Below are 24,796 nucleotides of genomic sequence, written 5' to 3' on the forward strand. Positions count from 1 at the left end.
GTCCATATCCTTCCTGCCTTTTCAAATCCCAAACCCCCCCCCCCCCCCCCCCACAAATGACAGTCGTGATCGTCGTGATTACTTCATCATCGAGAGCATTTTATTTCGGATTGGTTTCGACCCATTCCGCTGCCCCTGGTGTTTTGAAACTATCGACAATCGAGCTTAAAGATGTTGCATCACTCATTCTTTTTCCCTTTTCCCTTCGGCATCCCAACCGATTGATGTCCGATCCGACCGTAACCACAGTGTCTAATTCATTATTCAGCATTGGTGCTGAGCGGTGCTGAGATTCCAAGGAGCAGGATGTTTCGGTGTGGTCGTCGAAAATCGCTTCCATCCCAACCTGCTTGTGAAGCAATCGAAGGACATCAAAAAGACACACACACACACACACATAGGCAAAGTAAAACAAAAAAAAGACTTTATAAACTCCTACCCAAAGCTTCGCCGATAAAACCCCGTTCGAGAGAGCGAAGTTGAATGTTTAAACAATTCCAAGTGCTACACAAACTTTTCCCATTTACCCGTCTACTCTACTCTAAAGCAGCTGGTTGACTTTACATTCAAATGTGTTTACATTACAAACCGAGTGGGGGTTTTCCTTAACCGAAAAACCTTCAAAAATAAGAAGCAACTTTCACTGCATAAGTACAGTCTCACAAGGCTTGGGATGGACTGTTGACATCATGGGCTGTGAAAAGAAAAACCCACCAGCTTCTGACTTAGGCATGCCAAGAGGCGGAGAATGAGGATCGCAAGAGACGGCAACTCAAAAAAAAAAAACAACACTATTTAGCACTTGAAGGTCTTGAAAGGGCTCGTGAAGTTAAAGGTCATTCAATAAAGAACCAGCTTTTAGTGGTGGGATTCGAAAGGCTGTTGCGTTGTTCGTTGGTCACTCGATGGTTAGCCTTTAATGTTGAACCAGCCAAAAAAAAAATCAAAACGTTAAAACGATTCGCACCCAACTCAAGCTTTTGGCCACGCCGTCTACCAGTCCGCACACTCACTTTAAAGGCCGGTTTCAGCTTGGCACCCAACACGGCGCTTCACTCAACGCATCGGACCCCAAGCAGCAATCGGTTCAATAAGCCCGGAAAATGCTCCTCCAACGGAGGGGGAAATAAAACTCGTTTTTTTATATAACCAAACGACGCACAACAAGTGTTTGAAGCGTCCAGCATGCAGCCAAGCATCTCGTCCTATCTCGAAATGTGCTTTTTTTTGTTGTTGTTTTGTTTTTCGTTCGGATTCGCTCCACCGGACTAATAAATAAACCAAACGAGAACCAAACTGCCTCCGCTACTAGACGCGCGTAGGCTTCGCTGTGAGCATCGCGCCAGCGTACGGTGTGTGCACGCTGTTCTGATTTATCGACACCACCCGGTGCGCGTGGTTCTGACTTTTCCCGACCAAACTTTGGCCAAAGGGATCCGCCAGCCTTCGGGGCTACCTTTCGATAGCCCTTGATGCCATCCTTAACACACACACACACACACACACACACACACAGTTTCCCTCATTTGATCGAATGCTGAGGATCGATAATTTCGGTAACGGTCCATGACCACATAAAACGACCACATCGTTCCCGGCGTCGACTCGGAAGGATGGAGAAGGGAAACGGTGCACATCCGGGATGCGGATACTGGATTGATAAGGGTGATGAGCTATCCTAACGGAGGGGGAAGAGAAAACAAAAACAAGCGAAAGCAAAAGAAATTCTCCTCCAATACAAAAAAAAGGCAGCAAAATAAAAATAGAAACAAATTAAATTCGGTTAAAAAGTGCGAACTGTTAAAAGCGTATAAAGCGCCCTTCGGGCAAGATTTCCCATTTTTTTTTTTTTATTCCGGCGCAAAGTCCGTGAATAAATCGAACCAATCGGCACAATTCGTGCGGATCGACCGTGGTGAGGGTTTTTTTTTTCATTGGGAGAATAGAAGCGAAGGTCCACTCATGGTTGGTAGGAAAGCACCAGCACCAGGCACCAGCAAGAGGTTTGTTCGGGGGCCAAAGTTTACCTTTTCGCCTGCCTGATTCGCTTGTCTCGAAGCTGACGTCCTCGAGAACGTGTTGGGCCGGTTTTTTCATCCCTCCCACAACCCCTCAACTCCCCTCATTTGCCTCATTCCGATTGTTTGGTTGCGTTCGAGCGATTCACGTCCGTGCATTCAATCTTGCCCCAAATCAATCAAGCATTCGAAACAGTACCGGGGTCGCTTTTTTTTCCCCCCTCCCGAAAGGGAGTTTTTCACCTGCGTGTGTTTTTGGGGGTGGTTCGATTTTTCTTCTCTTGGGGCTTGGGCTCCCTTGTTTCGCTCATCTGATTTTGGACATTCTATTCATTGGTTGGGATCATCCCGAACGTGTCCGTGTCGTGCCATTGAGGCGCATTTTACCGTAACATGATGGTGCGTACACCACTAGTGGGGTTTTTCCTTTTATCCAGCCGCTACGTCGCTGGGCGTGTTGGCAGAGGTAACTCAGCCTCACTAAAAAAAAAAAAAAAAACCTTATCTCAGCACCACTGCTCGTACCCCTTTTTTGCACATCGGACGATCATAAAGAATGGGGGGAGGAAAAAAAAACCTTTCCCATCGCACATATTTGCTTCTTGTGGATGGATTTTTGGCACGAACGGTGAACGGGGATTTCCTTTTTTTGGGGGGGGGAAAGGTTCGATAAAAAAAAGCCGGACCAGACCTAATGTTCAGGTGCCCGAATGTGAATCTCATCGATCGTGTGTTTATTTTAAAACATCAAAACGAAACTCCACATCGTTCATCTTTTATTTTGTTTGAAAGGTCAGTTGTAGGTATTCGCTCGAAGAACATTAGAACCGAACAAAGCCCGGTGCTAAAAGAAATGAGAGCTTTAGCGAAAAAAAAAAATTCCTTTGCTAGGGGCAAACACATCGACATTAATGATAAATGATGCACTCACCGGAAAGTAAATTAAGCTTTTGTGTGCATACAATTAACACACACACACACAAACACACACACATACACAAACGCACGACGAACCCATCGAAACTGAGCTGTGTAATGGTGAACGATTTCCATTACCGTAAAAAAGACACCGTGTCGTTCCGGGAACGACAGTAGCCTTGCTGCTCTAGTTGGAGCTAATTAAGAATGTTCTGGTTCACCTTGGTTCGGAGCCGTTAATTTACATTTGACCATTACCAAACGTCTTATGGGGAAAACAAAGCACACACACACATACACACAAAAACGGCCAGATCGAGGTCACTTTGGGGAATTTCGCATCCATCCAGCGCACAAGAAAGCGCTCTTCACATTGTAAATTTAATTTCAAACAAGATGGACATTTCCTTATCTTTTCACTGTGTGTGTGTGTATGAGCGTGTGTTTGCAATGATAAATATTGTTCGTTGTCGAATCTTAAGTAAACAGTGTTTTAAGTAAAGTTTTTCCTACCGGGAAATGGACTTCAATACTGCAAACACAAAGTACTTCACGTCCGGGAACGGCATGGCCTAGCCACTCCTGCCCAATAGCAACAGTTGCGTACTAATGGACAAGTGGGACCTTTAAGCGAAAGCTTTCATTTGCCCCCTCAGTTTGTTTCCCTCGAGGCAAGTTTGCCCATGATGGAATGGTCAGACCCCGTTTTTGTTTTTTTTTTTTTGCACTCTTCCTGTCGAAGCTTTTTCAATGCGAAGTGGGTTGTAATTTTTCGCTTCGGTTTTTTTTGCTTTGTTTTGCTTGGTAACACAATAACCAACCATACGAAAGTTTGACCACCGAACCTATCAGAACCGTGCGTAACCGGTTTTACGGTTAGTTCCGGAGCAAATAGCCAAAAACGGTAAATAAAACAACATCAAAGCGAACCGATTGTTTGCCACAACTAACCTGTCCTAGTAGCTGGAATACACCACCACTCACTATCACTCCGCTCCCTCCCAACCCAACAAACAGTGCCCTTCGCCTTCGGAAAGGTTTGCGAACCCTTATTGTTTGCTCTCAGTATCATTAAAACACATAAAATGCACATAGCGAAGCACCAGCAATGGATATCAGCAGCAAAAGAAGAGGAATAAAACAAAAATCGCGAATACCGTGTGTCTGCTGCGTGTAATATAAGCCATATTTATTTGCTATCGGATTCAGCCCACATGTATGTTATAGGAAGGGAGTATATTTATTGATCCACTAGGCGACCGGGAACGTGCCACGATCTCTCGTGCTTCGAGGCATGAAAGGTGTGTCAAGGTGCAGGGGAGGTGCGGCAGCACGAAGCATCTCCGGGGAGAAATGAGGATTTTTTTTGTTGTTGTTATTGCTGTAGAAGCAAAAAGGCAAAAAGAAGAAAGAGCTCTGTGCTTGAAATCGATTACTTGGGAGCATTGATGCCCTTCTCGGAAGCTGCTCCTGTGTGTTAGAAATCGCTCGAACGCGCGAACGATCATAAAACTGATGTACAAAAAAAAAAAGAGAGAAGATTCTGGATTCCCATGTGCCATGTAGTAGTGTGTTGTATGCAGACAGCATAAGTAGAGTAAAAGAGGGAGTGCGAGAAGTGTGCGAAAAGTGCAACGAGACGAGCGTGTGCGTATTCTTAATCCGTAAGTTCCTATTAAGTTGCCTTAGCTACACATTCACGTTTACCGGTAGGTAACGGGGGTAGTTTGAAGTTGATTATTGATTACTATTAAGCAACAAACATCACAACGCTCTTCCAACGTGGACGTGGTATCGTGGTATAAGTGGCTGGAGGTTAAAACGACGCAGCAGCAGCAAAATGGCAAAACCCAAGTGTTCTTCCTAGGCACACTCATGTTGTATAGTACATGGCAGTTATCGGGCTTAAAGTGTTGATAGTGACATAGTTGGCAAAACAATCCGCTCGTAAAAAGACGCCCAGCAAAAGCCCATCCGAGCACTATCGTTAGAGCTGGTGATGTCGTTTTGGAAAGGCTGCTGCGGTAGGTACGTTCTAAAGTGGCGAAACTCGTTACGGAGATCAGTTCGTTAATCTTTACATGCCCATTTGTGGCGGGTAATCGGTATAGTTTGATTGAAAAGTTTGTTTTGCCCGAGAAGCCATTGCATTCCCGGGCTGGCCGGGCGCGTGGTAGTAATTCGATTCTAAGCATTTTCATTTCTACACAGCACTGATGGGGTAAGTGTTGCAGAACAAATGGAGCTATTATCAAAAACACGCTCACAGTACCACAGGGAAAACGAAGTGCTGCTGTTGTAACAATGTAAATTGAATTTTTGCTTGTCCATAAACGTAGTGTGTTAGCTTCCGGTAGTAAAAGATCCTCCGCTCGGGAACATTTCACTTCCGAAAGCTTCGGAACGGTTCGCCACGTTCACATACACACGGCTCATTGATGCAGCAATCCCCCGTACGAGCTAATCATTTGCATTCGGTCCATGAAATGAAATGCTCCATTCCCAGTTTGGAATGGTTGTTCCTTTTTTTTAGTTTTTCATTTGTCTTGCCACCATCAAACGTTACTGTACTTTGCAGCACTGTTGTTCAACAACTATCGTGCCTCCGTACGTCGGCACCGACTGTTCCACCACCATGCCACCAGAGGAAACCAGTGAAATGTTATTTAAATCTAGTTTGTATGTAAATAAATGCCACAACACGTGTCGCTGCTTTACACAAAAAGCTCATGCTTACCCAACACAAGCTTTTCGAACCGAAACAAATCCGCCGGCAGACGATTGACGCAGGGGGAAGGTAAGCTGCCTGAGAACGGAACAGATTTCATGCTCGACATGCCCCAGCACGACATTCCATTTCACCACAATTATAGCTTTTCGTACCGATACCGATTGGTGTAATCGTTTTAATAAGACAAAAATATGCGCTCTGTTAGTGTTATGAATTTGTTTTAAGCATTTCGGTTTGGAGCAAATGTGTCAAAAGTGTCATCCACATCTGTGGGGATCTGCATGTGTTGATTATCTTGCTGACGATTGACGACGATATTTCATACAGCGGATGCCTAGGTGTGGTTGACTGTAAATAGTAGAGGAATAGAAGGTTAATAAGACTCCTTGTACAACATTGCCACATTATTATTTCCAAATTACCCTACGTGCCGAAAGAGAGAAAGAGAGAGAGAGAGAGAGAGAGAGAGAGAAAGAGAGAGAGAGAGAGAGAGAGAGAGAGAGAGAGAGATAGAGAGAATAAGCTACGAGGATAGTGAATTGGATAGATTTTAGATCAATATTTGTACGTTGTTTAGTAATACAATTGTAAGTGCGAAAAGAAATAAAAATATGAAAGAATATTTGTCAATTTATTTGTTTTGTGCGTTGGTGATGTATCTGTAACTGAACTTCAAGAAGCAATTTTGAACCCCAAGAAGGCAAATATTGTCTCATAATGAAAAGCTTTTCATTCCATGATATTTGTTTCAAAGACAAAGAGGACTTTCAAACACAAAAAAGCAACTTAAACTGTACGGGTAGAATGATTCCGACACGTTTTATGATTTTCAATACAAAATTACCATGACAGCTTCGAGTCAATGTACTTCTGCAACTCCTCGCCCGCCCATACGTACACACGTGACCTCTATTTTCTTCCACGAACCGCTCAATCGGTACCGCTTTACGAAATCATCTCGATCGCTATGGTGGCAATCGGCGATGAAAACTGTACAGCAATTTATCAAAATATCATCCAGCTTCTTCTACTCTACACTGCTTTCGCCTCGCTACGTAACCATCCGCGTAACGGCGGTCCCGAAACCGAGTGGAGGAAAACAAATGGAGCATAAAATCAAATATAAAATCAAGTGTACGGGAGTGCCCCGTTCAACTTACCCTGTGCCGCCCGTTGCTTCTTAACCGCTCGGGAAGATGGTTGCCAATTTTCTCTCGACCACCACAAAAAAGGGTTGAGAAAGCGCTGCTGCTTAGCTCGCTATCCGTGCGGCAACCTCTTCGAACCGAACTACTGACAAACTGAAGACTTGGCGAGGTGAGAGTCGAGACGACGCTTCACACAACCTGCCCACCGGTAGCAGGTGGGGTTGTGATGGCATGGGAAGACAATCATTCGCTGACTGGTTCGGCTGGTAACAAGCCGGATCCATGGACACACATACACACGCACACCCACAGCAAGCTACCTACACAACAGATGACAAACAATCTAACCGTTGCGGGAAGCACACTCCGTGTGGACGATGACGACGATGACGGTTCACTACCATAAAGCTGTCATACAACACGATAGTTACGCTATACAACAAACGGTTCGGCACTCATTTGTCAAAAACGGGTTGTCGGGGTATCTTTCTGCCAGGCCATCCGGCGGCACTGTACCACAGTGCTTAATTTAACGAAGTGGATGTTGTGCTACACCAGAAAGCACTTGCTCCAAGGGGCAAGCAGGATCGAGCTGTTTGAAATTGCCGGGAAGCTGCCATACCATGGACCACCGATAGCAGGCAAATCTGTTACAGTTGTAAACATCGTTCGGATTACTACCATCACTCAAAAGCATGTACCCTTAACCGACGGTTGACACTGTCGAACAGGCTATTAAGCGTGAAGTTCAGCTCCAGGTTAGGGACATTGGATTCGTTCGCTTGATTGTAATTTAGTTTGAAAGCTCCACTCGGGAGTTATTATTTCTTAATTGTCTCTGCTGTGGCGATTTGTTGGAATAGGTAGAAGTTAAAGATCTATTGCGATTTAATTGCTTTACTGCTTGACTCAGACAGTAATTAAATTAGAAATTTCATCATAGACCTAAAGCGTTGAAACAGTACAACTGCAATAAAAACATCATATTTGAATAATAATCCCCCATTTGCATAAACGACGAGTGATGCCGCAGGAGCAATTATTCAGTCATTTTTAATCAATATTGAAAGTTAATGAGCTTACCTCAATAAAAAAAAGTAAAAAGGAAGAGTCCCAAAACTGCTTGAATTTTAAACTTGATGAATGTTATTTTTTATGGTCTTATGTGCTTTATTTATTTATTTATTTATAATTAATTATGACGGTCCAGTGCCGTATTGTCAACACCGCTTGTGTTGAGTAAATTTAATATTCATATTGATAAGGCATTTCCTCCTTATTCTTTGCCTTATCCCGGGCATACTCGGTTGCTTATGTGCTTTAGTTTTATATTCATAAAAACGAGACTCACAATTGATTAAAAAATTCATCCAATGATAGGAACATTTTCTCTAAATGTTCAACTTAATTTTACAGAAAAGCTAGGACTATGACTATCATGTAATTATAATAGCAGGTGGTCTTAATTTATTGTTCATCTCTGTACATGGAGGCGCCTGGTACTTCACCTGGCCTATGCACCTCTGCTTATGGAGACGCCTGGTAGATCACGGTTCCCACTATAAAAATTATAAAATAATTATTCACGTTTATGGACACGGAGCCATTTGATAGCGAAAAAGGAATTGCTTCTGTAAATTGTTTTATTCAAAAGAATGTAGCAAACAGTGTATACTAAATGATTAATTTTGTCCAAAGCAAATTGAAACATCATACAAAACAATATCCAAAAATTAAAATTTGATTCATTTTATGTGAAAGAGAATCTCAACAAACACTCGTCTAGGATTTATTGCTAAGCGTATTAAATCTTCAACAATTTAAATAAATTTTATACATGACAAACGATTAATCAACTTCGTACGAAGTTTTCAATGCTCGGTGCAGCAACAACAAGAAAAAGAACAATAACCAATCCCCCGTCGTCGTCGTATTTGTATCCAAGTTCATTGCAAACATTTTCGACAGGCGATCGGCATCGCAACGATAATGGACAATTATCATTATTCGATTACTCAACGCTGCTAGCACAAATCGAACGCGATTAGTCATCGGTGACATTTTTCCTATCACTGCCAATAAAATGAATCCGTGGTAAATCTCGCTTCTTCAAACCCCAAAAGCACCGCCCCGAATGCACGGGTAAACCCCAACGTATCGTACTGTTCGAAATTGACCCTTTTCCCTAAGGCCACTGCACCACTACACTGTTGCCTGGTTGGAACAGTTTTCGTTAATTTCCACCTTTCTGCCAACCATTACCGTAGGTAGTAGTGCGGAGCGCAATGTTGCCTTAATTTATTGGCCGGAAATTAAATTTTGTCCCGAAACGATAGAAAATTGGTCGAGTTCAATTAAATCGCGCATTGTGGCAATTGTCGTCAATCGGTTCAGGGTGTGTGCGAAACGGAACACTCTTTGGCAGTGCATTGGGACAAATGGTAACGGCCAAGCGAAACAATGAAAAAAGCTCGCGCGCGTCCGCACACACACACACAAAACAAACACCTTTCAAATGTTCAAGACCAAACACATACGGCAGTGCCTAATTCCCGTGCTAAGCCATCCCGAAAACCACACTCGCTTCGAACCCGGTTGAAACAATTTGCTGCCCCGAAAAATCGTTCGATACGCCGATCACTCACATGACCGGTGGAGTGCAGCTTGCTTGCTTGGCGCAAAAGCGCGGTACAAAAGACAACCATCGTGTGTCCCATCGTCACAGTTAGGGGCCACTGGAAAAGTGCCCTCATTAGCAAAAAGCGTGAGTGGTCGTCCACTGTGTCCCACCGAGCGGGGCAGCCAAATGAGTAAAACCACCAAATTTGAATTTAGCCCATTCAAGAGCGTGGCTCCGTTCCGTGCCGGGCACGCGGCCATGTTGCATCCTTCATCAGCTGCACGCAAAGGGGTACATCGCTAATTGAAACGCATGCTCACTCACCGGTAGCGCACACCGGTACAGTTATCGACGAGCGCACATCGACTGTGTATCAAATATCGGTTTAAGATTTAATTTATTTTAGCACAAAATTACCACACGCGCTCCGAGCTCCGGTACACCGAACGGAGGGAGAGTCCTGATCGTTTCTAAACAAAGCCAAAAGGTTTCGGAAGAGCTTAAGGGCACGGTAGCTTGTTGTGGGAAGCCAGAGGATGGAAAATAATGGGTTGACAAAATTGCATTATATCCAGCAGCAACAACAGCAGCCAGAAGTCTCAACTTCCTCCTGGGAGACGTCCCTTTTGACCATCGGATCGTGACTAGTTCCTTTCGCATCTCGGCGGGATATATTGATGATCGGTTGCAAAATCGACTGCCTCTGTACGCTGACATGCCTGTCAGCTGATAATTGTGTGTACATGGATCGCGTAAGTACGCGCACACCAGACGCCATTTGTTCGATGTCCAACCGAACGAGTTCCGAACGCCAGGAACGGCTTGACGACGTGGATGGATAACTTCCGCCGGCTGTAGAAATCTAACAGCGTACGTTGGCATTGTCCTACGCCCGGTGTTCACGCTCGTGTGCAGCAGGATGCATTTGCTTCTCTCTCACACACACACACATGCGAGGTGTTATCGAGACCGGAAGCTGATTTTGCTTTCTCCGGTTTCAGAAGCCCGGAGGCACCTGTTCAGTGTCATCCATTTCGCCGATGCACTACTGCACACCGAGTGAAAACCTTCCAAAAACCCCAATCAACGTCATCATTCAACATGCATACCGATCATTAGTGCGGCTCGGGAGTTGCGTACGTATCCGTAAGCGCTGGCCAAATGGACGGGAAATAGTTTAAACCTGTCCACCCTGTGTGCCCGAATGAACAGGTTCGGAGACCATTAAATCAATCGGTCGAACGATGCCGGCTTGCCGTGCTGCTGCTGCTGCTGCTACACTTAAAACAAATTTCACTCCATTCCGCTTGTTTCCGGGGTCATTGCGGGGGAAAAGCCGAGGACAAAAGGATGCCTCCAAGCAATGGCGAACATCAGCAGCCACCGCTTTCGAGCTTTCCGTCACGACACGTGGCAGGACGACCGTCTCTCTCTTTCGGTCAGGCAGTAGTATTGCACAATGCGTTGGGCGCAATTTTGGGGCCGAGGACAAGTCTTGCACTGAACGTCATTGCACACAAATGAGTTCAACAGCCCGTTACCATATTCCCGGGACCTGTTCGATGTTGCCGCCGAGGACTTTTCGTACATATTAAGCGCGGGATGCTGTTTGCGGGCCTTGTAAGTGCGAAAGCGTTCCTCGATGGCTTTTTGCCTAATCTGGCAATATTTTCCATGTTCTAAACTACCATTCGACGGTTGTCCTGACCTCACTCCCCACCCCACCCCCCTCCTCGCCCTTCTACTCGCGATCTATGATTAGGCAAGGAATCCCCTGTACCGACCTATTGCGATCGTTTAGTATCGCCCACATCGTGCACAAATTGGACTTATTCAAAGTTGCGAAGCTTAGTTTTTTTTTTTTTGCCGTCCAGCTTTGCCCCTACTCCCCGCAGATTGCTCGGCTTTGGGCACGACAAAATCGACCCACGACCCATGCATGGCTCCATGGTTTGCAATATTGTTACCGGTCGTCTGCAGACCGTGTCTCGCCCATCGCGCCTCACCACACGTGTTGGTTTTACTTATCGCCCCAAAAAGCAATATTCCAAAAGGACGAGCCGTCGTGCTTCGGTCGTCTCTGGTCGTTCGAAATGGAAGCGTTCCCGTATTACTGCTGCTGCTACTGGCGTTACCCATCGATATGGCTCCTGTTGGGCTCGATTCGCTTTTTTTTGTGCTCCTTTTCATCTCCACTTTGTTGAGCATTGGGTAACGACCACTAGAACTCTTCTAGCGATGGCCCACACCCCTCCATTTTTGTTCTTCCCCAGTGAGATTTTGTACCGTGAAAAAAGCAAATAAAAATGTATGAAAGAAAACGCTAAAAACACATCGAATATGAGCATACACTGTGAGGCAAACAAAAAAATAAAACAAACTCTACCAAAGCTGAACGTCAAACCTCGCCACAGTGGCACTTGAGAAGCTGGTGGTTGGGAAGGGGAGGGCCAAGAGCTCTGATGAAATTTCACATTTGCATACAAATCAATTATTTTTTTCCTTTTCTTCTCATCCTTGTCGCGCCATACCGGTGTGTGTAGTATGTGTGTTCATACGCGTTCTTCCGAGAGGATGCTATTTGCACCCAGCAAGCACCAACTACACGAGACGCGTCCGACACATCCGGTTTACCGCGGTATACACCAGCTTCGTCGGCATAACGAATACAATTTCCATTTTCATCCATTTCCGGTCACTATTTGCCACACATTTGGCTTTTTGTCTCCTTGGCCAAACTAACTGGAAAGGGAGGAGAGGACGGTAAGGAGTATTTTGAATTTCACATGTATGACATAAGCACACGGGGCGCACCAATGGAGATATTCGCCCGATAGGCTTATTGGCTATTGCTTAGAGGCGTGTGCTGTGCCGGATGCTTGCTCCGTGCAATACCGAGCTGGTACGCACGGTCCATCGCCATTCGCCAAATCCAAAGGGCTTCCAAGCCAGCTACCCCAGCCAAGGCGACGAGAAAAACGAATCACGAATAAACGAACTGGCGGGGGGGAAAAAAAGAAAGGAAACCCAACCTTAAACAACTTTTACATGATCAGCCTTTCAACTGATAGTTTATTCATAAACCCACCACCGAGCTACACACTCGATACACCCGACGGTGGAAGTTTGAAGGCCCTTGTTCGCCAAACTAAAAGCCAACGTACATATTTGTGATGCGCATGGGGTTCAAACGGTAGTACGCGGGCTTATGTTGGTTTTGTTAGTACGCGCTGCTCCGGAACATGAACGCGTGAACAATGTGGTTCCATCATGCACAGGTTTTTTTTTTAGGCTATTGAGTAGCGGAATCCGTCGTGAAAGCATCAACCGGTGATCGTGTTAAATAAGTACGTGCTGACGTACCCCATCGCAAGGGCAACGACCGTGCTGGGAACGGTATTCATAGTGGTGTAGTGATTGTGTGCTTCTTGCCACAATAAATATTGTTCAATTATTTTATTACGAGCAGCCGGCAGATGTTAAAAGTAAAACGCAAATCCCTTTTTTCCATCAAGGATTTTTGTTCTGATGGGAAAAAGCTTTATTTTGGCTTTTCATGGAACCCTTCGCAACTAGTTCTACGGCCAAATATATTTGGCTCGTTCTAATGGTCAAATTTCTGGTCGAGGGCACAGGGACTTCAATTATCTTCTTTTTGTTGGTTTAACGACCTCTAAGGTCATGCCGGCCATCGAAATGGCTTACTAGGCTGCCGATACCACGAAATTGGTTAATCAGTCCTCACTACGGCGAGACGGTCCGGATGGGATTTGAACCCCGGTCCTACAGTTTGAAGACCGACGCCGCTGCCACCTATTCCACCGGGCCGCCCCTTCAATCATATTAAGTTTAAATCAGACATCATTATTCAATTTATGATTGATCTCAACTAATTGTTTCAGTTAAACAATGTAGCAGCTGTAAGGGATTTCCAGATAATTCCACTCAGAGCCATGGTTAAATCATTGCATTGGCGGTACTATCCATGCACGTGTGTACACTGTACACAATGCAGTTAATGCAAATACAGAACAAGCAGTGGGGGCGCCAAACCATTCCACGTGTGCTGAACTGAATATAAAGTTACGGATGAATTGAGTCAACAAAACCAGCAAAGCCTTTTAAGGTTATACAGTTTTTTTTTTTTGTTTAATTATAGAGGCTTTGAGTCTTAGATACTACATTCGCCTCTTAAGGTTGTAGAGTCCATGACAGCGTCTCCTGTCATGGATTGTTCTGTGCGTCTTTTCTCGTTGGGTCACCCAATTGTCTTGACTATCATCAGCGGCGGATTAACACCTTTGGAGGCCTTCATCGAAGCTGCGGACTAAATTTGTAAGTTCCGAACACGGTGACACTCAACGCGTCCACTCAGTCCACTATGTCTAACGTCTATTATGGTTCTGAATTATGGACATGACCCATATCGAACTTCTGAGAATGATGAGGCGGCGCACTAATAATTTCTACGAGCATTATTAATTAGTTTTTAGAATAGGATTAAGTATAGTGCTCAGAGCACATTTTCGGTTATAAACTTTTTAATTTAATATAACACGATAAATTGGTATCATTTATTGTGTAAAAATGGATGATATTCCGGACTTAGTTAACTTCCGAGTTATAACAGTCCTGAATGCTGCCTTTAAGTTCCTGTCCCGAATACGCCTTTGCTACAGACTTCGTCGGAAAACATCAAGCTGGAAATGTTGGAGGCAAATCGACCACCGACGAAATCTTTACTCTATGGCAGATTGTCCAGAAATGCCATGAGCTTCAGATCCCAACCCATAACCTGTTCATTCACTTCAATAGAGACTGCTATACCGCAGAGCTAACCGGACTATGGAAGACCATGCAGCAGAAAGGATTGCCAGGAATGTTGAGGGCCGATATGACCGGAGTGCAGTGCAAGGTGAGAGTGTCGAACATGCTGTCGGAATCGTTCACACCTCACCTGGCTCTGAGGCAAGGGGATGTGTCTGTATGCTCGACATGCGTTCTCTCCAATTTGACATTAGAGACAAAGTACCTGCTGACAGGTAGTTCTGACCGTGATAGAGCCCGACTCGGAAGTAGACTATCAGTTAACGACGACGATCTTAAAGCGGTAGATGCGTTCTGCTACCTTAGTACGATTGTAACTTGGGAGAACAACGTAAGCAGCGAAATCTAAAGGCGCATTGTTCAGGGTAAACTTGCCTATTACGGGCTCCACACACAACTCCAACAACGCACGAAATGCACGAATCGCACATGTGATACGTCCAGTAGTCCTCTACAGGTACGAGTACTGGCCTGTGCTGAAGGTGGACGGCAATGCACTAGCCATTTTTAACATCGGATGCTAAGGACTATATTCGTGGGGCGGATATTCTGACGTTAATCAAAGCCGTAAGGATACGATGGTTGGTGAACGAGATGAAGATGCCGAAATCTTGATCCACCAGAAAGAATCTCGTCAGCGACCCATTCGACGCAAGGCGTAGAGGAACACAGCGAGCTCCTAGGCTCGATCAAGTGGAGTCAAAGTTGTCGGAGATCGGAAAAAGCGGTGGACAGAAGACTGCAGCCCTAGATCGAATTTCTTCGAAAAGGATGTAAACTTAACCATATTTGCGAGAAGTTTTCCCCGTTTGACAGTAGCAATTGAATAATAATATAATTACATAAAAACCATAAATTTTAAGAGATATAAACTATGAACCTAATTTCACTTTTAGGCATAGTATAAAAAGGTATTTTGGAATATTGCACTATTTTAGCAAGCATTCGTATTCTTTTCCTTATTCAATTACATTCAATTTTGTCTGCCATATGTTCAGATCTAACCGATTCTTCAGCATAAAAAAATGACTCTAAACCCCAATCTCAAAACTCTATAACGGGTTACCCACTACTATACGAGCAATTCAAGAGCATTTCAAACGAAATTTAAACAATATCAAGCACTAAAAGTTAGGCCAACAGTTTTATTGCCAAATTGCCAGATCCGTTTCACGCCGGCTTGGAGTGGCAGGCATGAAAAGCTCAACGCCACGCTGTAGCGTGTTATTTTTATTCTCACTTTACGCACTGAAAACGAACCGAAAAACAGAGAACTCACATTCCCGCAATGCATCGAGCATAGGCGGGAAACATAATAGCGGTGTTTTCTCATTTAAATTGTCACCTGTAAAGCCACGTGGTGCACGCGTTCACAGTTTCATGCTGTTGAAGTGGTTTTCTTTTATCTCAGCCCGCGTACGCATTCCAGCCGATGGATAGGTTTGTTTTATCCTACGCATTCCCTCCTCGGATTTTCGTGTCCCAACGTGTTTTTTTGCGGAGGAGGGTCCGATGAGGGAAACCGTAAAAAATACATTCCGAAATGAAACACCATGTCGAAATGCACAAACACACAAACACTACAGGTGGCAACGTGTCTACCGGATTCGAGCATGTTATAGCATGAGCCGGCGGGATTCTTGCCGTCCTGATACAACGAATTGCTGACGCATTGCGAAAACCAAATCCTTTGTACATTGGTGATGCAAGCATGTTCGAAAGATACAAAACAACCCCGATAGGAAATTAATAAAAGCGAACTACTCTGCCGCCGGTCTTATTTGTGTAAAAGCACGTATTCGCAGATAACCGATACTGGTGGTGCAGTGGTGCAACTGCATCTAGGCATACCGGATCAACACATTAGGGATATTTCTAGGAATTGATCAATAAAGTTTAGTACAATGCACATGTGGGTTGATATTTGAATAATACCGTTGTTTGAGTGATTGAAATTCGAGACGCATTATCATTCGGTAGGAGATTAGTTGCACCATAAGGTACCAAATGGCAGCTTTACATCGGATTACTGTCCGGAACTACCATCTGTGTCACCTTATTTACGCACCAGACACCTGTACGTGTAACGTTTGTTTGTGCGTTTAAATAAAAATTTCGTAGACGAAAAGAAAATTGTATAACAAAAGGATAATTCGACATTTTAATGGCGAGATAATGATTAACCTAAAATTTGAGCCATTTCTTTCAAAATAATTCTTAAATGATATCAATTTATACGATAAGTTTTTGAACACGTTTTTACAAATATCACAAACAGCAATCATCTATCCATCTAGCTCTATCATTGTTTTTACACTTTGTTTTTAAATGCGTGTTATAAAGTAACCTTCTATTAAGCTGTTACAGAATCGCAATACAATATTGACAAAAATAATGAGAAAAATACTATTTCTTCAATTAAATTTCGTGAAAATGTTGTTTACCTATAATACACTATTTTTACGGATTTACGGCTATAAAAAAAATTACCACTCCGCTTCCACTTCCGTTTCTTAGTTCCGCTCTCGACTATCGGTTCCATTCGACATTACTTTCGTCTACTTTGGGTCATTTTTATTATCTCCTGCATACGAAAATCTTCCCACCTTCTATCACGAGGAACTGTTTGCGGTGGGTGGCTTCTTGCCAAACTTGTACTCGCCGCTTAAACTGCTCGGCAGTTCCACCGTAATCGTCGAGCTCGAATCACTCTGCTGTACCTGTTCCGGCCACACACCATCGCCGGTAAAATGGAAATCCAACTCGACCAAGTACAATGCCAACGCCAACAGTTGGGTTTTGTTCGCTCGGTACAGCTCCACACCGAGCTCTTCCTGTAGCTTTGTGTCATCGTTTTGAAGCAAGGTAAGTTTCTCTTCTATTCGATTCCTGAAAATATTTCAACACATTGTTAGACACTAATCGGATGTGCCAACTCACTGCATACATACAGTGGATAAAGCAGTATGTGCATATTGTTAAAAATATCATCCAACGTAAACTTTTTCTTCAGCAAAGTGTCAACCGTTTCCTGCATTTGCAGTACCGGCACGTGATACCAATTTGGGTGACGCTTTATCAGCTGCAGTGCTGCCTCCCCACGTTCCTTGAATATGTGTTTCAGTACATGGCCCGTATCTTTGCCTTTCGTTTTGTCACAACCTTCACGGACGTACCTTTGAAAAGGAAATAAAGGCTAATGAAAGACCGCTTTTAAAGCGCCCTAATCCAAACTTTACCTTTCAAAGTTTTGTGAATTACTCGACAGCACATCCAACGAAGCGCAACGCACCTTTAGCTGCTGCAAATACTCCAACCTTATGGCAGCCTTCGTGTGGTACTGTATCAATCGCAACACACGCGGATGTTTCGTTAGCACTTCAAACTCCTTTACCGCCATCAGTCGTTGCAGCCGATATTCTATCGTTTTCGGCGAGAGCGTAAAAATGGCCAAACTTTTCAACACTTCCCCGTCCGGTATGTCCAACTGTTTCAATATACCGGTCACCTGCTTCACCGAGCTGTAGTTTACCATCATAATCTTGGGATACTTAAAGATAAGCTCCTTCAGATCGATCCCACCGATCGTTGGTACCTCCACCGGAAAGCGAAGCAAATTTTCCGGATCCGCATGAAGCAAGTACATGTGGGCGACCAGCTTATCGCGACTAAATTTATAATCGTACTGCAGTATGTCGATAACGCGCTGCGTATGACCGAAGCTTTTATGCTTGATTTTCGAGTATGACTTCCACAGCTTCGCGAGCTCTTCACCGCCAAAGTCTAGTCGTTTGGTAAGAAATTCGTTGAAGAACGAAATGCGCATATCCTGCAGCAGCGTGAGATCGTCCCACTTTAGCTTCGGTTCTACCGGACATTCGAACTGGCGCTTCATCTGTTCGTACATGTCCAAATCCTTTGGAATTAAGTGATTACGCTTTAGCAAAAATATACTTTTGCGTATTAGCTTTAGATAATTTCCAATCGCATTCAGCGTGAGGCCTTCCACTAATCCACATTCGCGCAAAATTGTCGTTCGGTTCTCCAGCGTAATGAGATGGTTGAAAAGCACCTGCGGCTGTTCCAAAATTTCATCCGGCGTTACGTGAACGTACTTTAGGTAGCACAATTTCTTGACCGTTTCATCCGGATCCAGCTCTAGCAGTGCTGGGTTGTTCAACAACCATTTCTGCACCACTCGGTACTCAGCACCTACCAAAACAAAAGAGTCCGCTTAAATAGAGTTTGGTGTGGTGTGGCAACTATCTTACCTATATAGGGCGCATATAAACGAGCAGCATCGATGCTTGTAAAACTTTCTTTCACTACCTTTTGGCACAAGGTACGATAGAATATTTGTAACCGTAGCATCGTTCTATTTCGCAACGCTTCACTCAATAAAGCACGCACACGCTTTGTTTTGAAAAACACCGGCACAGAACTTACGTCAAAATCAGCTGATACAACTGTCAACTGACCCGTCAAACTGGTGTTAGGCGATTTGTTTCGAATTCCGAAACAATTCGAACACGTTCTTTCAAATTTACCGGTACACAAAAAGGACCACGGTATGCAAAACACCACTTCGTTCATAGAATAATATATTGTAGCTACTGATTAAAGATAACCTTTACCACGCCGAGCTATGTTTAATGCATTACCGCACAACATATCACAGTTTAACTCATCCGATAGAGAGCGAAATAATTCGTTTTTACTCTACGTACATCATCTACACATGGGGATAGTTATCTAACAAGGTGGGGTAAACACAAAGTAAGTTTAGTTTTACGAATCCGTTTCATTTTTTAATCCGTACTAAAGTGGATTCTGAGGTTTGGAAAAGCGCTTTCCAAGTAATACAGAAAAAAAAACACTAGACGCGCGCACACCACGACGACATGTGTGAAATAACGATTGCTAAATAAACGTGTGCTACAAATTCGTTCCAAGTTCAAAACGAATAAACCAGAAACCGGCAGGAGGCAAAAATGGGAAGTTTGGCTCGATGAAGGGAGCGCGACGCTTAGCTTCGGTTGGCTACGTTTCGCACGATTTGCTTCTTACACTCACACACATACAGATAGAGAGAGTGGTCAATGCCGGTGTTACATTGTTGAGTTTGTTAATTGTTTGAAATGTTTTAATTAATATCTTCCGTGCGATTATCGCACACACTTTAATTTCGCCTCATTACGTGTGTCTGTACAAATCGTACCTAGTGTTTGTTCGCGCACACCCGCGCCGGGCAAACTATTGCCGCCGTAACGGACGGCTCGTTGCGTCTCTTCCTTCCGCGCGAATTCTTTTCCAATTTAAGTTCGCTTCTATCGTACCTTTGATCACTTAAAAACATTTCCCGCTATCGAGAAAAAAGAAGAATCTATACGACACGAACGCACTATCGTTAATGGAGTTAACTTATTTACAGGGTGTTTCTCACTTCGTCACTAATAACAAACTGTAGTCAGTTTTTTCGCTTCAAACTAGAAATCAACGCGTCTATGCTGGACCATCGTTACTCCCGCCGCTCCTAATTCACGACCGCTTCGATACCGCCGAAGAGAGAGAGAGCGAAAGAGAGTGTGTGTCTGTTGGTATCTATCGATATAGTCGCGCAAAGTCTTGCAGTGCTTGTGTGGTGGCCCTTGAAGTCTGGGAGCTGAAAGAAAGCAACATATTTACGGTGTATTAAAACCAACTCTCTTCTTCGAACGCGTTTTTCCACCCGCTGGCACACATAAACGCACACACATACAGCCGCTTTCCACATTCACTTACTTGACAACGTTCGATACGAATTGTACCATCTGTTCGTGCGTGACTGTCACGGAACCGCCACTGTTCTTCTTTGGCAGTGAGTCGACCGCCTTCTTAACGTGCTCCTCTAGCTGCAGTGGACTGTGTTGTTTGATTTCGATAAATACTTCCGCCACGTCCAGTAGCATGTTCGAGTGCAGACAGAAGACGGACGCGTACAGCAGATTCATGATGAGCGCTTCGCCGTGGGACGCCAGTATCGATTGCACCATCGGTTCCAGATCGTTCGCTCGGTCGTGGCGCAACAGGCTGCAGAAAAATCGCATCACAGATATGTTGGCCTCGCGATGATCGAGCGTGCACGCCAACAGTCCACACTGGATGATTGGCGTGACCAGTGGCGACTGGAGAAATTGCAATGGAGCACGTTGTATGAACCGTGTCGCTAGCCGGAAGAAATCGTCCACCATGTCGGGATGGTTTTTCAACCCATTCTCCATCTGCAGCACACCGAACGTTGGTTCGATGAAGGCCTGCAGCATATTGAGCAAACCCTGGGTACAGCCTTCCTCGTACGCAAACTCGTCCACCAGTATGCTGCCGAGGTACAGCAGGCAGCTATGATTGTGGCCGGAATAGATGGTGATGATCTGTTTCACCAGCGGTTCCAGGATCGGCATCGCTTGCTTCCCGATACACCGTATAGCGTACCGGATGCAACGTACAATGCGCTCCATTATTTTCGAATCGTTCTTATACCGTTCCAGGGCACGGGACAGTACGTTCCAGTTGTTGATGATGACGAACGCGCAAGGGTTTACCTCGTTGTTCCGTACGGTTGGGCTGACGTGCCGATAGATGGAAGCTAACCGGTCTAACCAGAACGCCGGATCGGAACGACTTTTCTTCCCATCCAGCCCATCATCATCGCCGTTCGTCAGTCGGCTAAGTGCTTCCACCTGGAAGCTGCACAGTTCCTGCATGGCCGGTGTAAGCTGGGCCGCCGGTAAACGGCCAATAATGATGGATATACCCTTCAGCAGCCCGATTGCCGATTCCGTCTGGATGTCGAAACCATCCAAACATCGCGCTATCTCCATCAGCCCGCTAATGTGGCCGAGCATATGCTTTTTGCACGACGAGCAGATCGATTGCAGTGAGTTGGCGGCCGCTGTAGCCAGCCCATTCTTTTGCTGCAGCGCAAAGAGCAGAAAGTTTAGCACGGGCTGAAGCGTTTCCGGGTTCGTGTCGATCCAGTCGCACAGCTCGCCAAGGATGCTGATCGAGGTGTAGCGGATCGCGATGTGACAATTTTCCGGCAGGTTCAGTATCGCCTCGACCACCTTCGGTACGACCTCGCTCTCCTCACTACAACGGAAACGGGTGGGGTAGAGAAAGAGAATAAAGAAAAAAACCATTTGTAACCCTTAAACCATGTCGCGTGCATTTCATTTTAATCACCAAAGCTGGTTGAACCTCGACGTTGGTATCTCACGCTCTCCCAATTCCATAATCTCTCTAGAAGATCCAAATAACACAAATCGCAAAAGTACATTAAAATTGGGTCCGATTCCAGCGCCAGCAGCGGCAAAGCAGCGGGTCGTGTGGTTGGTGTTGGTGATCGTTTAGGAAAAGGAGTAAAGGAAAGTAGTTATGCTGCTTCAGATCAGTTGCTAGTGAATATAGGCAATACAAGTCAACATGCTACACACGCACACACACACGTATCATTCGTTAGTTTTGTGCATACTTCTGCTTTCGATTACTCTCTATCTCTCTAACTCACTCTCTACGGGCTTATTATGACACGCGTGTGGCACACAGTGGCACGCATACGGTACACCTTCCGTTTCCGGTCGGACGTGCCAGAACGGATGTTACCCGTGTGACGACGCCACGGTGCCGGGGCGCGATAATACAGTCGTTGCCACTAAATTTTGCCTCTAAGCCAGGAATTTTTATCCTTACGGCATCAGTTTTTAACTCGAAGGCAGCAATTTTCTTTTATTTTCCTTCAATCATCCATATGCATATGAGCATGTTTCATTTCACGCACAGTTTGCGAAAACCGTTTCAGAAATGTGTTTAATTGTATACCACACGATGTCGAAATTAATTAATAATTAAAGACTAATAAAAGTATTTCAAAAATTTAGTAAAATTCAGAGGGATGAATGAAATTTAGACTCCAAATTTTGTGGATTGAATTGAACCATACAATGCTAAAGATGTTTGGTTTGATTTTATAGTATATAGTATTACATGTCTATTGAGGAAATTTTTTTTTTAATTGTAAAAACAAATTTCATTTCGTGTGTTAATATTTGATGGCTAAGAGCCAACAAATTGAGACCTTTGCGTCGAAAAATTGAAGCCGTACGGAAAATAATTGATGAGCGCTGACAAGAATTCGTGCCTTCAAGACAAAAACCCCTGACTAAGGCTCGAAATTTAACGGCAACCACTGTAAACACTAGCAAGGTTAGCAGAACCAAAATCCGGCAACCGCTCACTACTAACACTATGCACGTGCACGAAAGCGACACGTCTACTTACGGCAGGATATTGCGCGCCACGTTCTGCATGATAAAGAGGGCCGCTTCGCTCGATTCCCACGAAACGTTCGGGCTTTGCAGTATGATGAACATCTGCTTGAAGCAGCTGATCGAGCTGACGATAAATATGACATCCTTGACTATTTCTGAAACCTTGAACCGGAAATCCTGCAATGAGGAAAGACAACCAAACGTTTTCGTTCGTTAATCACGCTCAACCGGGTGAACACTCTGTACAAGCTGCTTCCTTACATTAAACGATCCGCTCACCAACCCATCGTGATCAGGATCGAGCTGCGAGTGCTTGTACAGTGCCGCTACGAGACGCTCCACGTACGGTGTAAAATGCGACGTAAGCTGATAATTGTTCCGGTGGTACAAATCTTCGCTCAACCGGTACCACATGTTGAAGGTAATTTCGGCCACCTCGTAATCGTAATGCCCCACACAGTTTAGCACCAGATCGAGCGATTTCACCGAATAGTGTGGCGTCTCGTCATCCGATAATGCTACCATCCGCGTCAAATTGCTCTCCACCAGCACCGTAAACAACCGGCACAGGTTCATCGATTTGTCCAAATCTTCCTGCGCGACCGACATGTTGTACGCCTCCTCCAGGCACATGATACCACCGAATAGCTTATCGTCCAGGCCACCGCGCGAATTGTTCAGCTCCATACAATGCAGCAGCGAACACAAACAATCCGTTGCCGCTTCGTGCAGATCCGGACTGGTGGTACCACTGCTGAGCAGCTGGAAGCTGTACACGATGATCATGCTGTCGCTGATTTCTGGCAACTTAAATGCATTGATCTGCACCCAGGACGTGAAACATTTCAGAATCTTTGATCGCAGCTGCTCGCTCTCGTTGCCATTGACGAGACACAGCGTCAAGTACTCGCCGACCAGCGTAGAGTCTGCCTCCAGATCGAGCAGTATCTCTTTCCGCCGGTTCGCACCGAGCCGTAGATGTCGCGAGTTCACTTCCTCCGGTATTAGCGTTAGCAGCTCGATCAGTGCGTACATCATGTTGACGTTGTTTGAGAAGCGCTGGAGCAGGGTGGCGACCGGCTTCTGCCAGGAAGACATTAGCAGCGCTAGGTCGGCCAGCGCAAGCGACAGCTGCGTAACGATGACCGACTTCGTTTCTATCGTAATGTGGCTAAGATGCTCGAGCAACGATTGCCGCAGGGATTCGTGTGCTTCTTCCGGCAACTCGTGAAAGCTGTTCTGTATCTTGTTGCGCATCGTTTGTGCCGCGAATGTGCAGGAATTAAGATCATGTTTTTGCCGCAGCAGCTCGTCGGCTATCTTCCAGGAATGGATCTAAAAGATAAAAGGGTAAAGATAAAAATCGTAAATAAATTCATTGCATGGGGTGGGCGAACCGGAAGACGGAAAATCATAACACCACCGTGACCTTCAACAGATGCGCAGGGAAAGCGTTCCCGTTTTTTGCGTTTCTAATTTTGCACAGCTGTGTATGTTCATAGCAAGGCACTTCACTGTAGTGCACCCCTTTCAATCACCCACACCAGACGGGGCTAGGTTTAACCGAAACCCGAAGCCGCGTCATAACGGCGGTGCTGTGTATACGGGGACGTCGTTTTGAGCCATCAAAATTGTTCCAGAACAAACCGTTCTTTTGAGGTTAGGATGCTGATTGTGCGCGAGAGAGGGAGAGAGTTCCTTCACACAGACCTTGACGGTTGGCGTAAAACCCGGCCGTAGCCTTGGTTCGGCGATGAAAAGGAAAACTGACGGCGGTGACCGCACCACTTACCGATTTCTGAAATTCTTCCAACCACTTCGAGGCTTTCTCCTTTTCCACATTATTCGGATCGTTGTACAGTGTGAAAACGCCTTGCAGAACCGCTTCTGCGGTCGGTGGCTCCATCTCAGCGTGGCACAACGTACGGACGAATGAGCGTTTTCACTAGCTGCTTGTTTCCGCTACTGCCGACGATACCTATTTCGCGATTACGTTCACCTTTTATCATATAAAATCAACTATTAATACGGAGCACCCGTGTTTGGACCGCCAGCAGATTTTTTCGCCATATTTTATTTTCTCTTGACGCTGCAGTTCAGCTACCGGCCGCAAGAGACGCCAACGCACGGTGGGTCGCGATGCTGTCAAACGTCAAAAGAAGCGAATTTTCATTTTGTTTCATTTTAAACAACGATTTAAATGAACCATAAGATTGAAAATGAAAGTG

General features: G+C 45.0%; 3 protein-coding genes across 4 annotated transcripts in view; 1 reads left to right on the forward strand and 2 right to left on the reverse strand.

The window, feature by feature from the left end:
• LOC126558402 (sorbitol dehydrogenase-like) overlaps positions 1-24,796 on the forward strand; it is a 286,926-nt gene that overhangs the window by 36,508 nt on the left and 225,622 nt on the right. The window lies entirely within an intron of this gene.
• Positions 16,849-18,633, reverse strand: LOC126565440 (transcription termination factor 5, mitochondrial). Its single transcript, XM_050222625.1, has 4 exons — positions 18,609-18,633; positions 17,502-18,495; positions 17,214-17,438; positions 16,849-17,151 (listed from the first exon to the last, which is right to left on the reverse strand). Exons 1-4 carry the CDS (start codon positions 18,631-18,633, stop codon positions 16,875-16,877), a joined length of 1,521 nt encoding a protein of 506 aa, XP_050078582.1. The 3' UTR covers positions 16,849-16,874.
• Positions 19,832-24,666, reverse strand: LOC126556981 (transportin-3). 2 transcript variants are annotated; one of them, XM_050212569.1, is made up of 6 exons: positions 24,361-24,666; positions 22,830-23,903; positions 22,579-22,745; positions 21,484-21,540; positions 20,044-21,390; positions 19,832-19,924 (listed from the first exon to the last, which is right to left on the reverse strand). In XM_050212569.1, exons 1-6 carry the CDS (start codon positions 24,472-24,474, stop codon positions 19,864-19,866), a joined length of 2,820 nt encoding a protein of 939 aa, XP_050068526.1. In that variant the 5' UTR covers positions 24,475-24,666; the 3' UTR covers positions 19,832-19,863. The 2 variants fall into 2 exon arrangements, with proteins under 2 accessions (XP_050068526.1, XP_050068527.1); XM_050212570.1 differs by lacking the exon at positions 21,484-21,540.

Source organism: Anopheles maculipalpis, chromosome 2RL (assembly GCF_943734695.1).
Source record: "Anopheles maculipalpis chromosome 2RL, idAnoMacuDA_375_x, whole genome shotgun sequence".
Classification (NCBI taxonomy): Eukaryota; Metazoa; Arthropoda; class Insecta; order Diptera; family Culicidae; genus Anopheles; species Anopheles maculipalpis.

What these genes read in the sequence shown, in the direction of transcription:
- LOC126565440 (XM_050222625.1), bottom strand. Translation starts at nt 18,633, where the DNA reads ATGCTACGGTTACAAATATTCTATC. An exon ending in ACGGTTACAAATATTCTATC is followed by an intron (nt 18,496 to 18,608) that starts GTACCTTGTGCC and finishes ACTCTATTTAAG; the next exon opens with CGGACTCTTTTGTTTTGGTA. An exon ending in AATTCACAAAACTTTGAAAG is followed by an intron (nt 17,439 to 17,501) that starts GTAAAGTTTGGA and finishes TCCTTTTCAAAG; the next exon opens with GTACGTCCGTGAAGGTTGTG.
- LOC126556981 (XM_050212569.1), bottom strand. Translation starts at nt 24,474, where the DNA reads ATGGAGCCACCGACCGCAGAAGCGGTTCTGCAAGGCGTTTTCACACTG. An exon ending in TGGAAGAATTTCAGAAATCG is followed by an intron (nt 23,904 to 24,360) that starts GTAAGTGGTGCG and finishes TTTATCTTTTAG; the next exon opens with ATCCATTCCTGGAAGATAGC. An exon ending in GTGGCGCGCAATATCCTGCC is followed by an intron (nt 21,541 to 22,578) that starts GTAAGTAGACGT and finishes TGGATCTTCTAG; the next exon opens with AGAGATTATGGAATTGGGAG.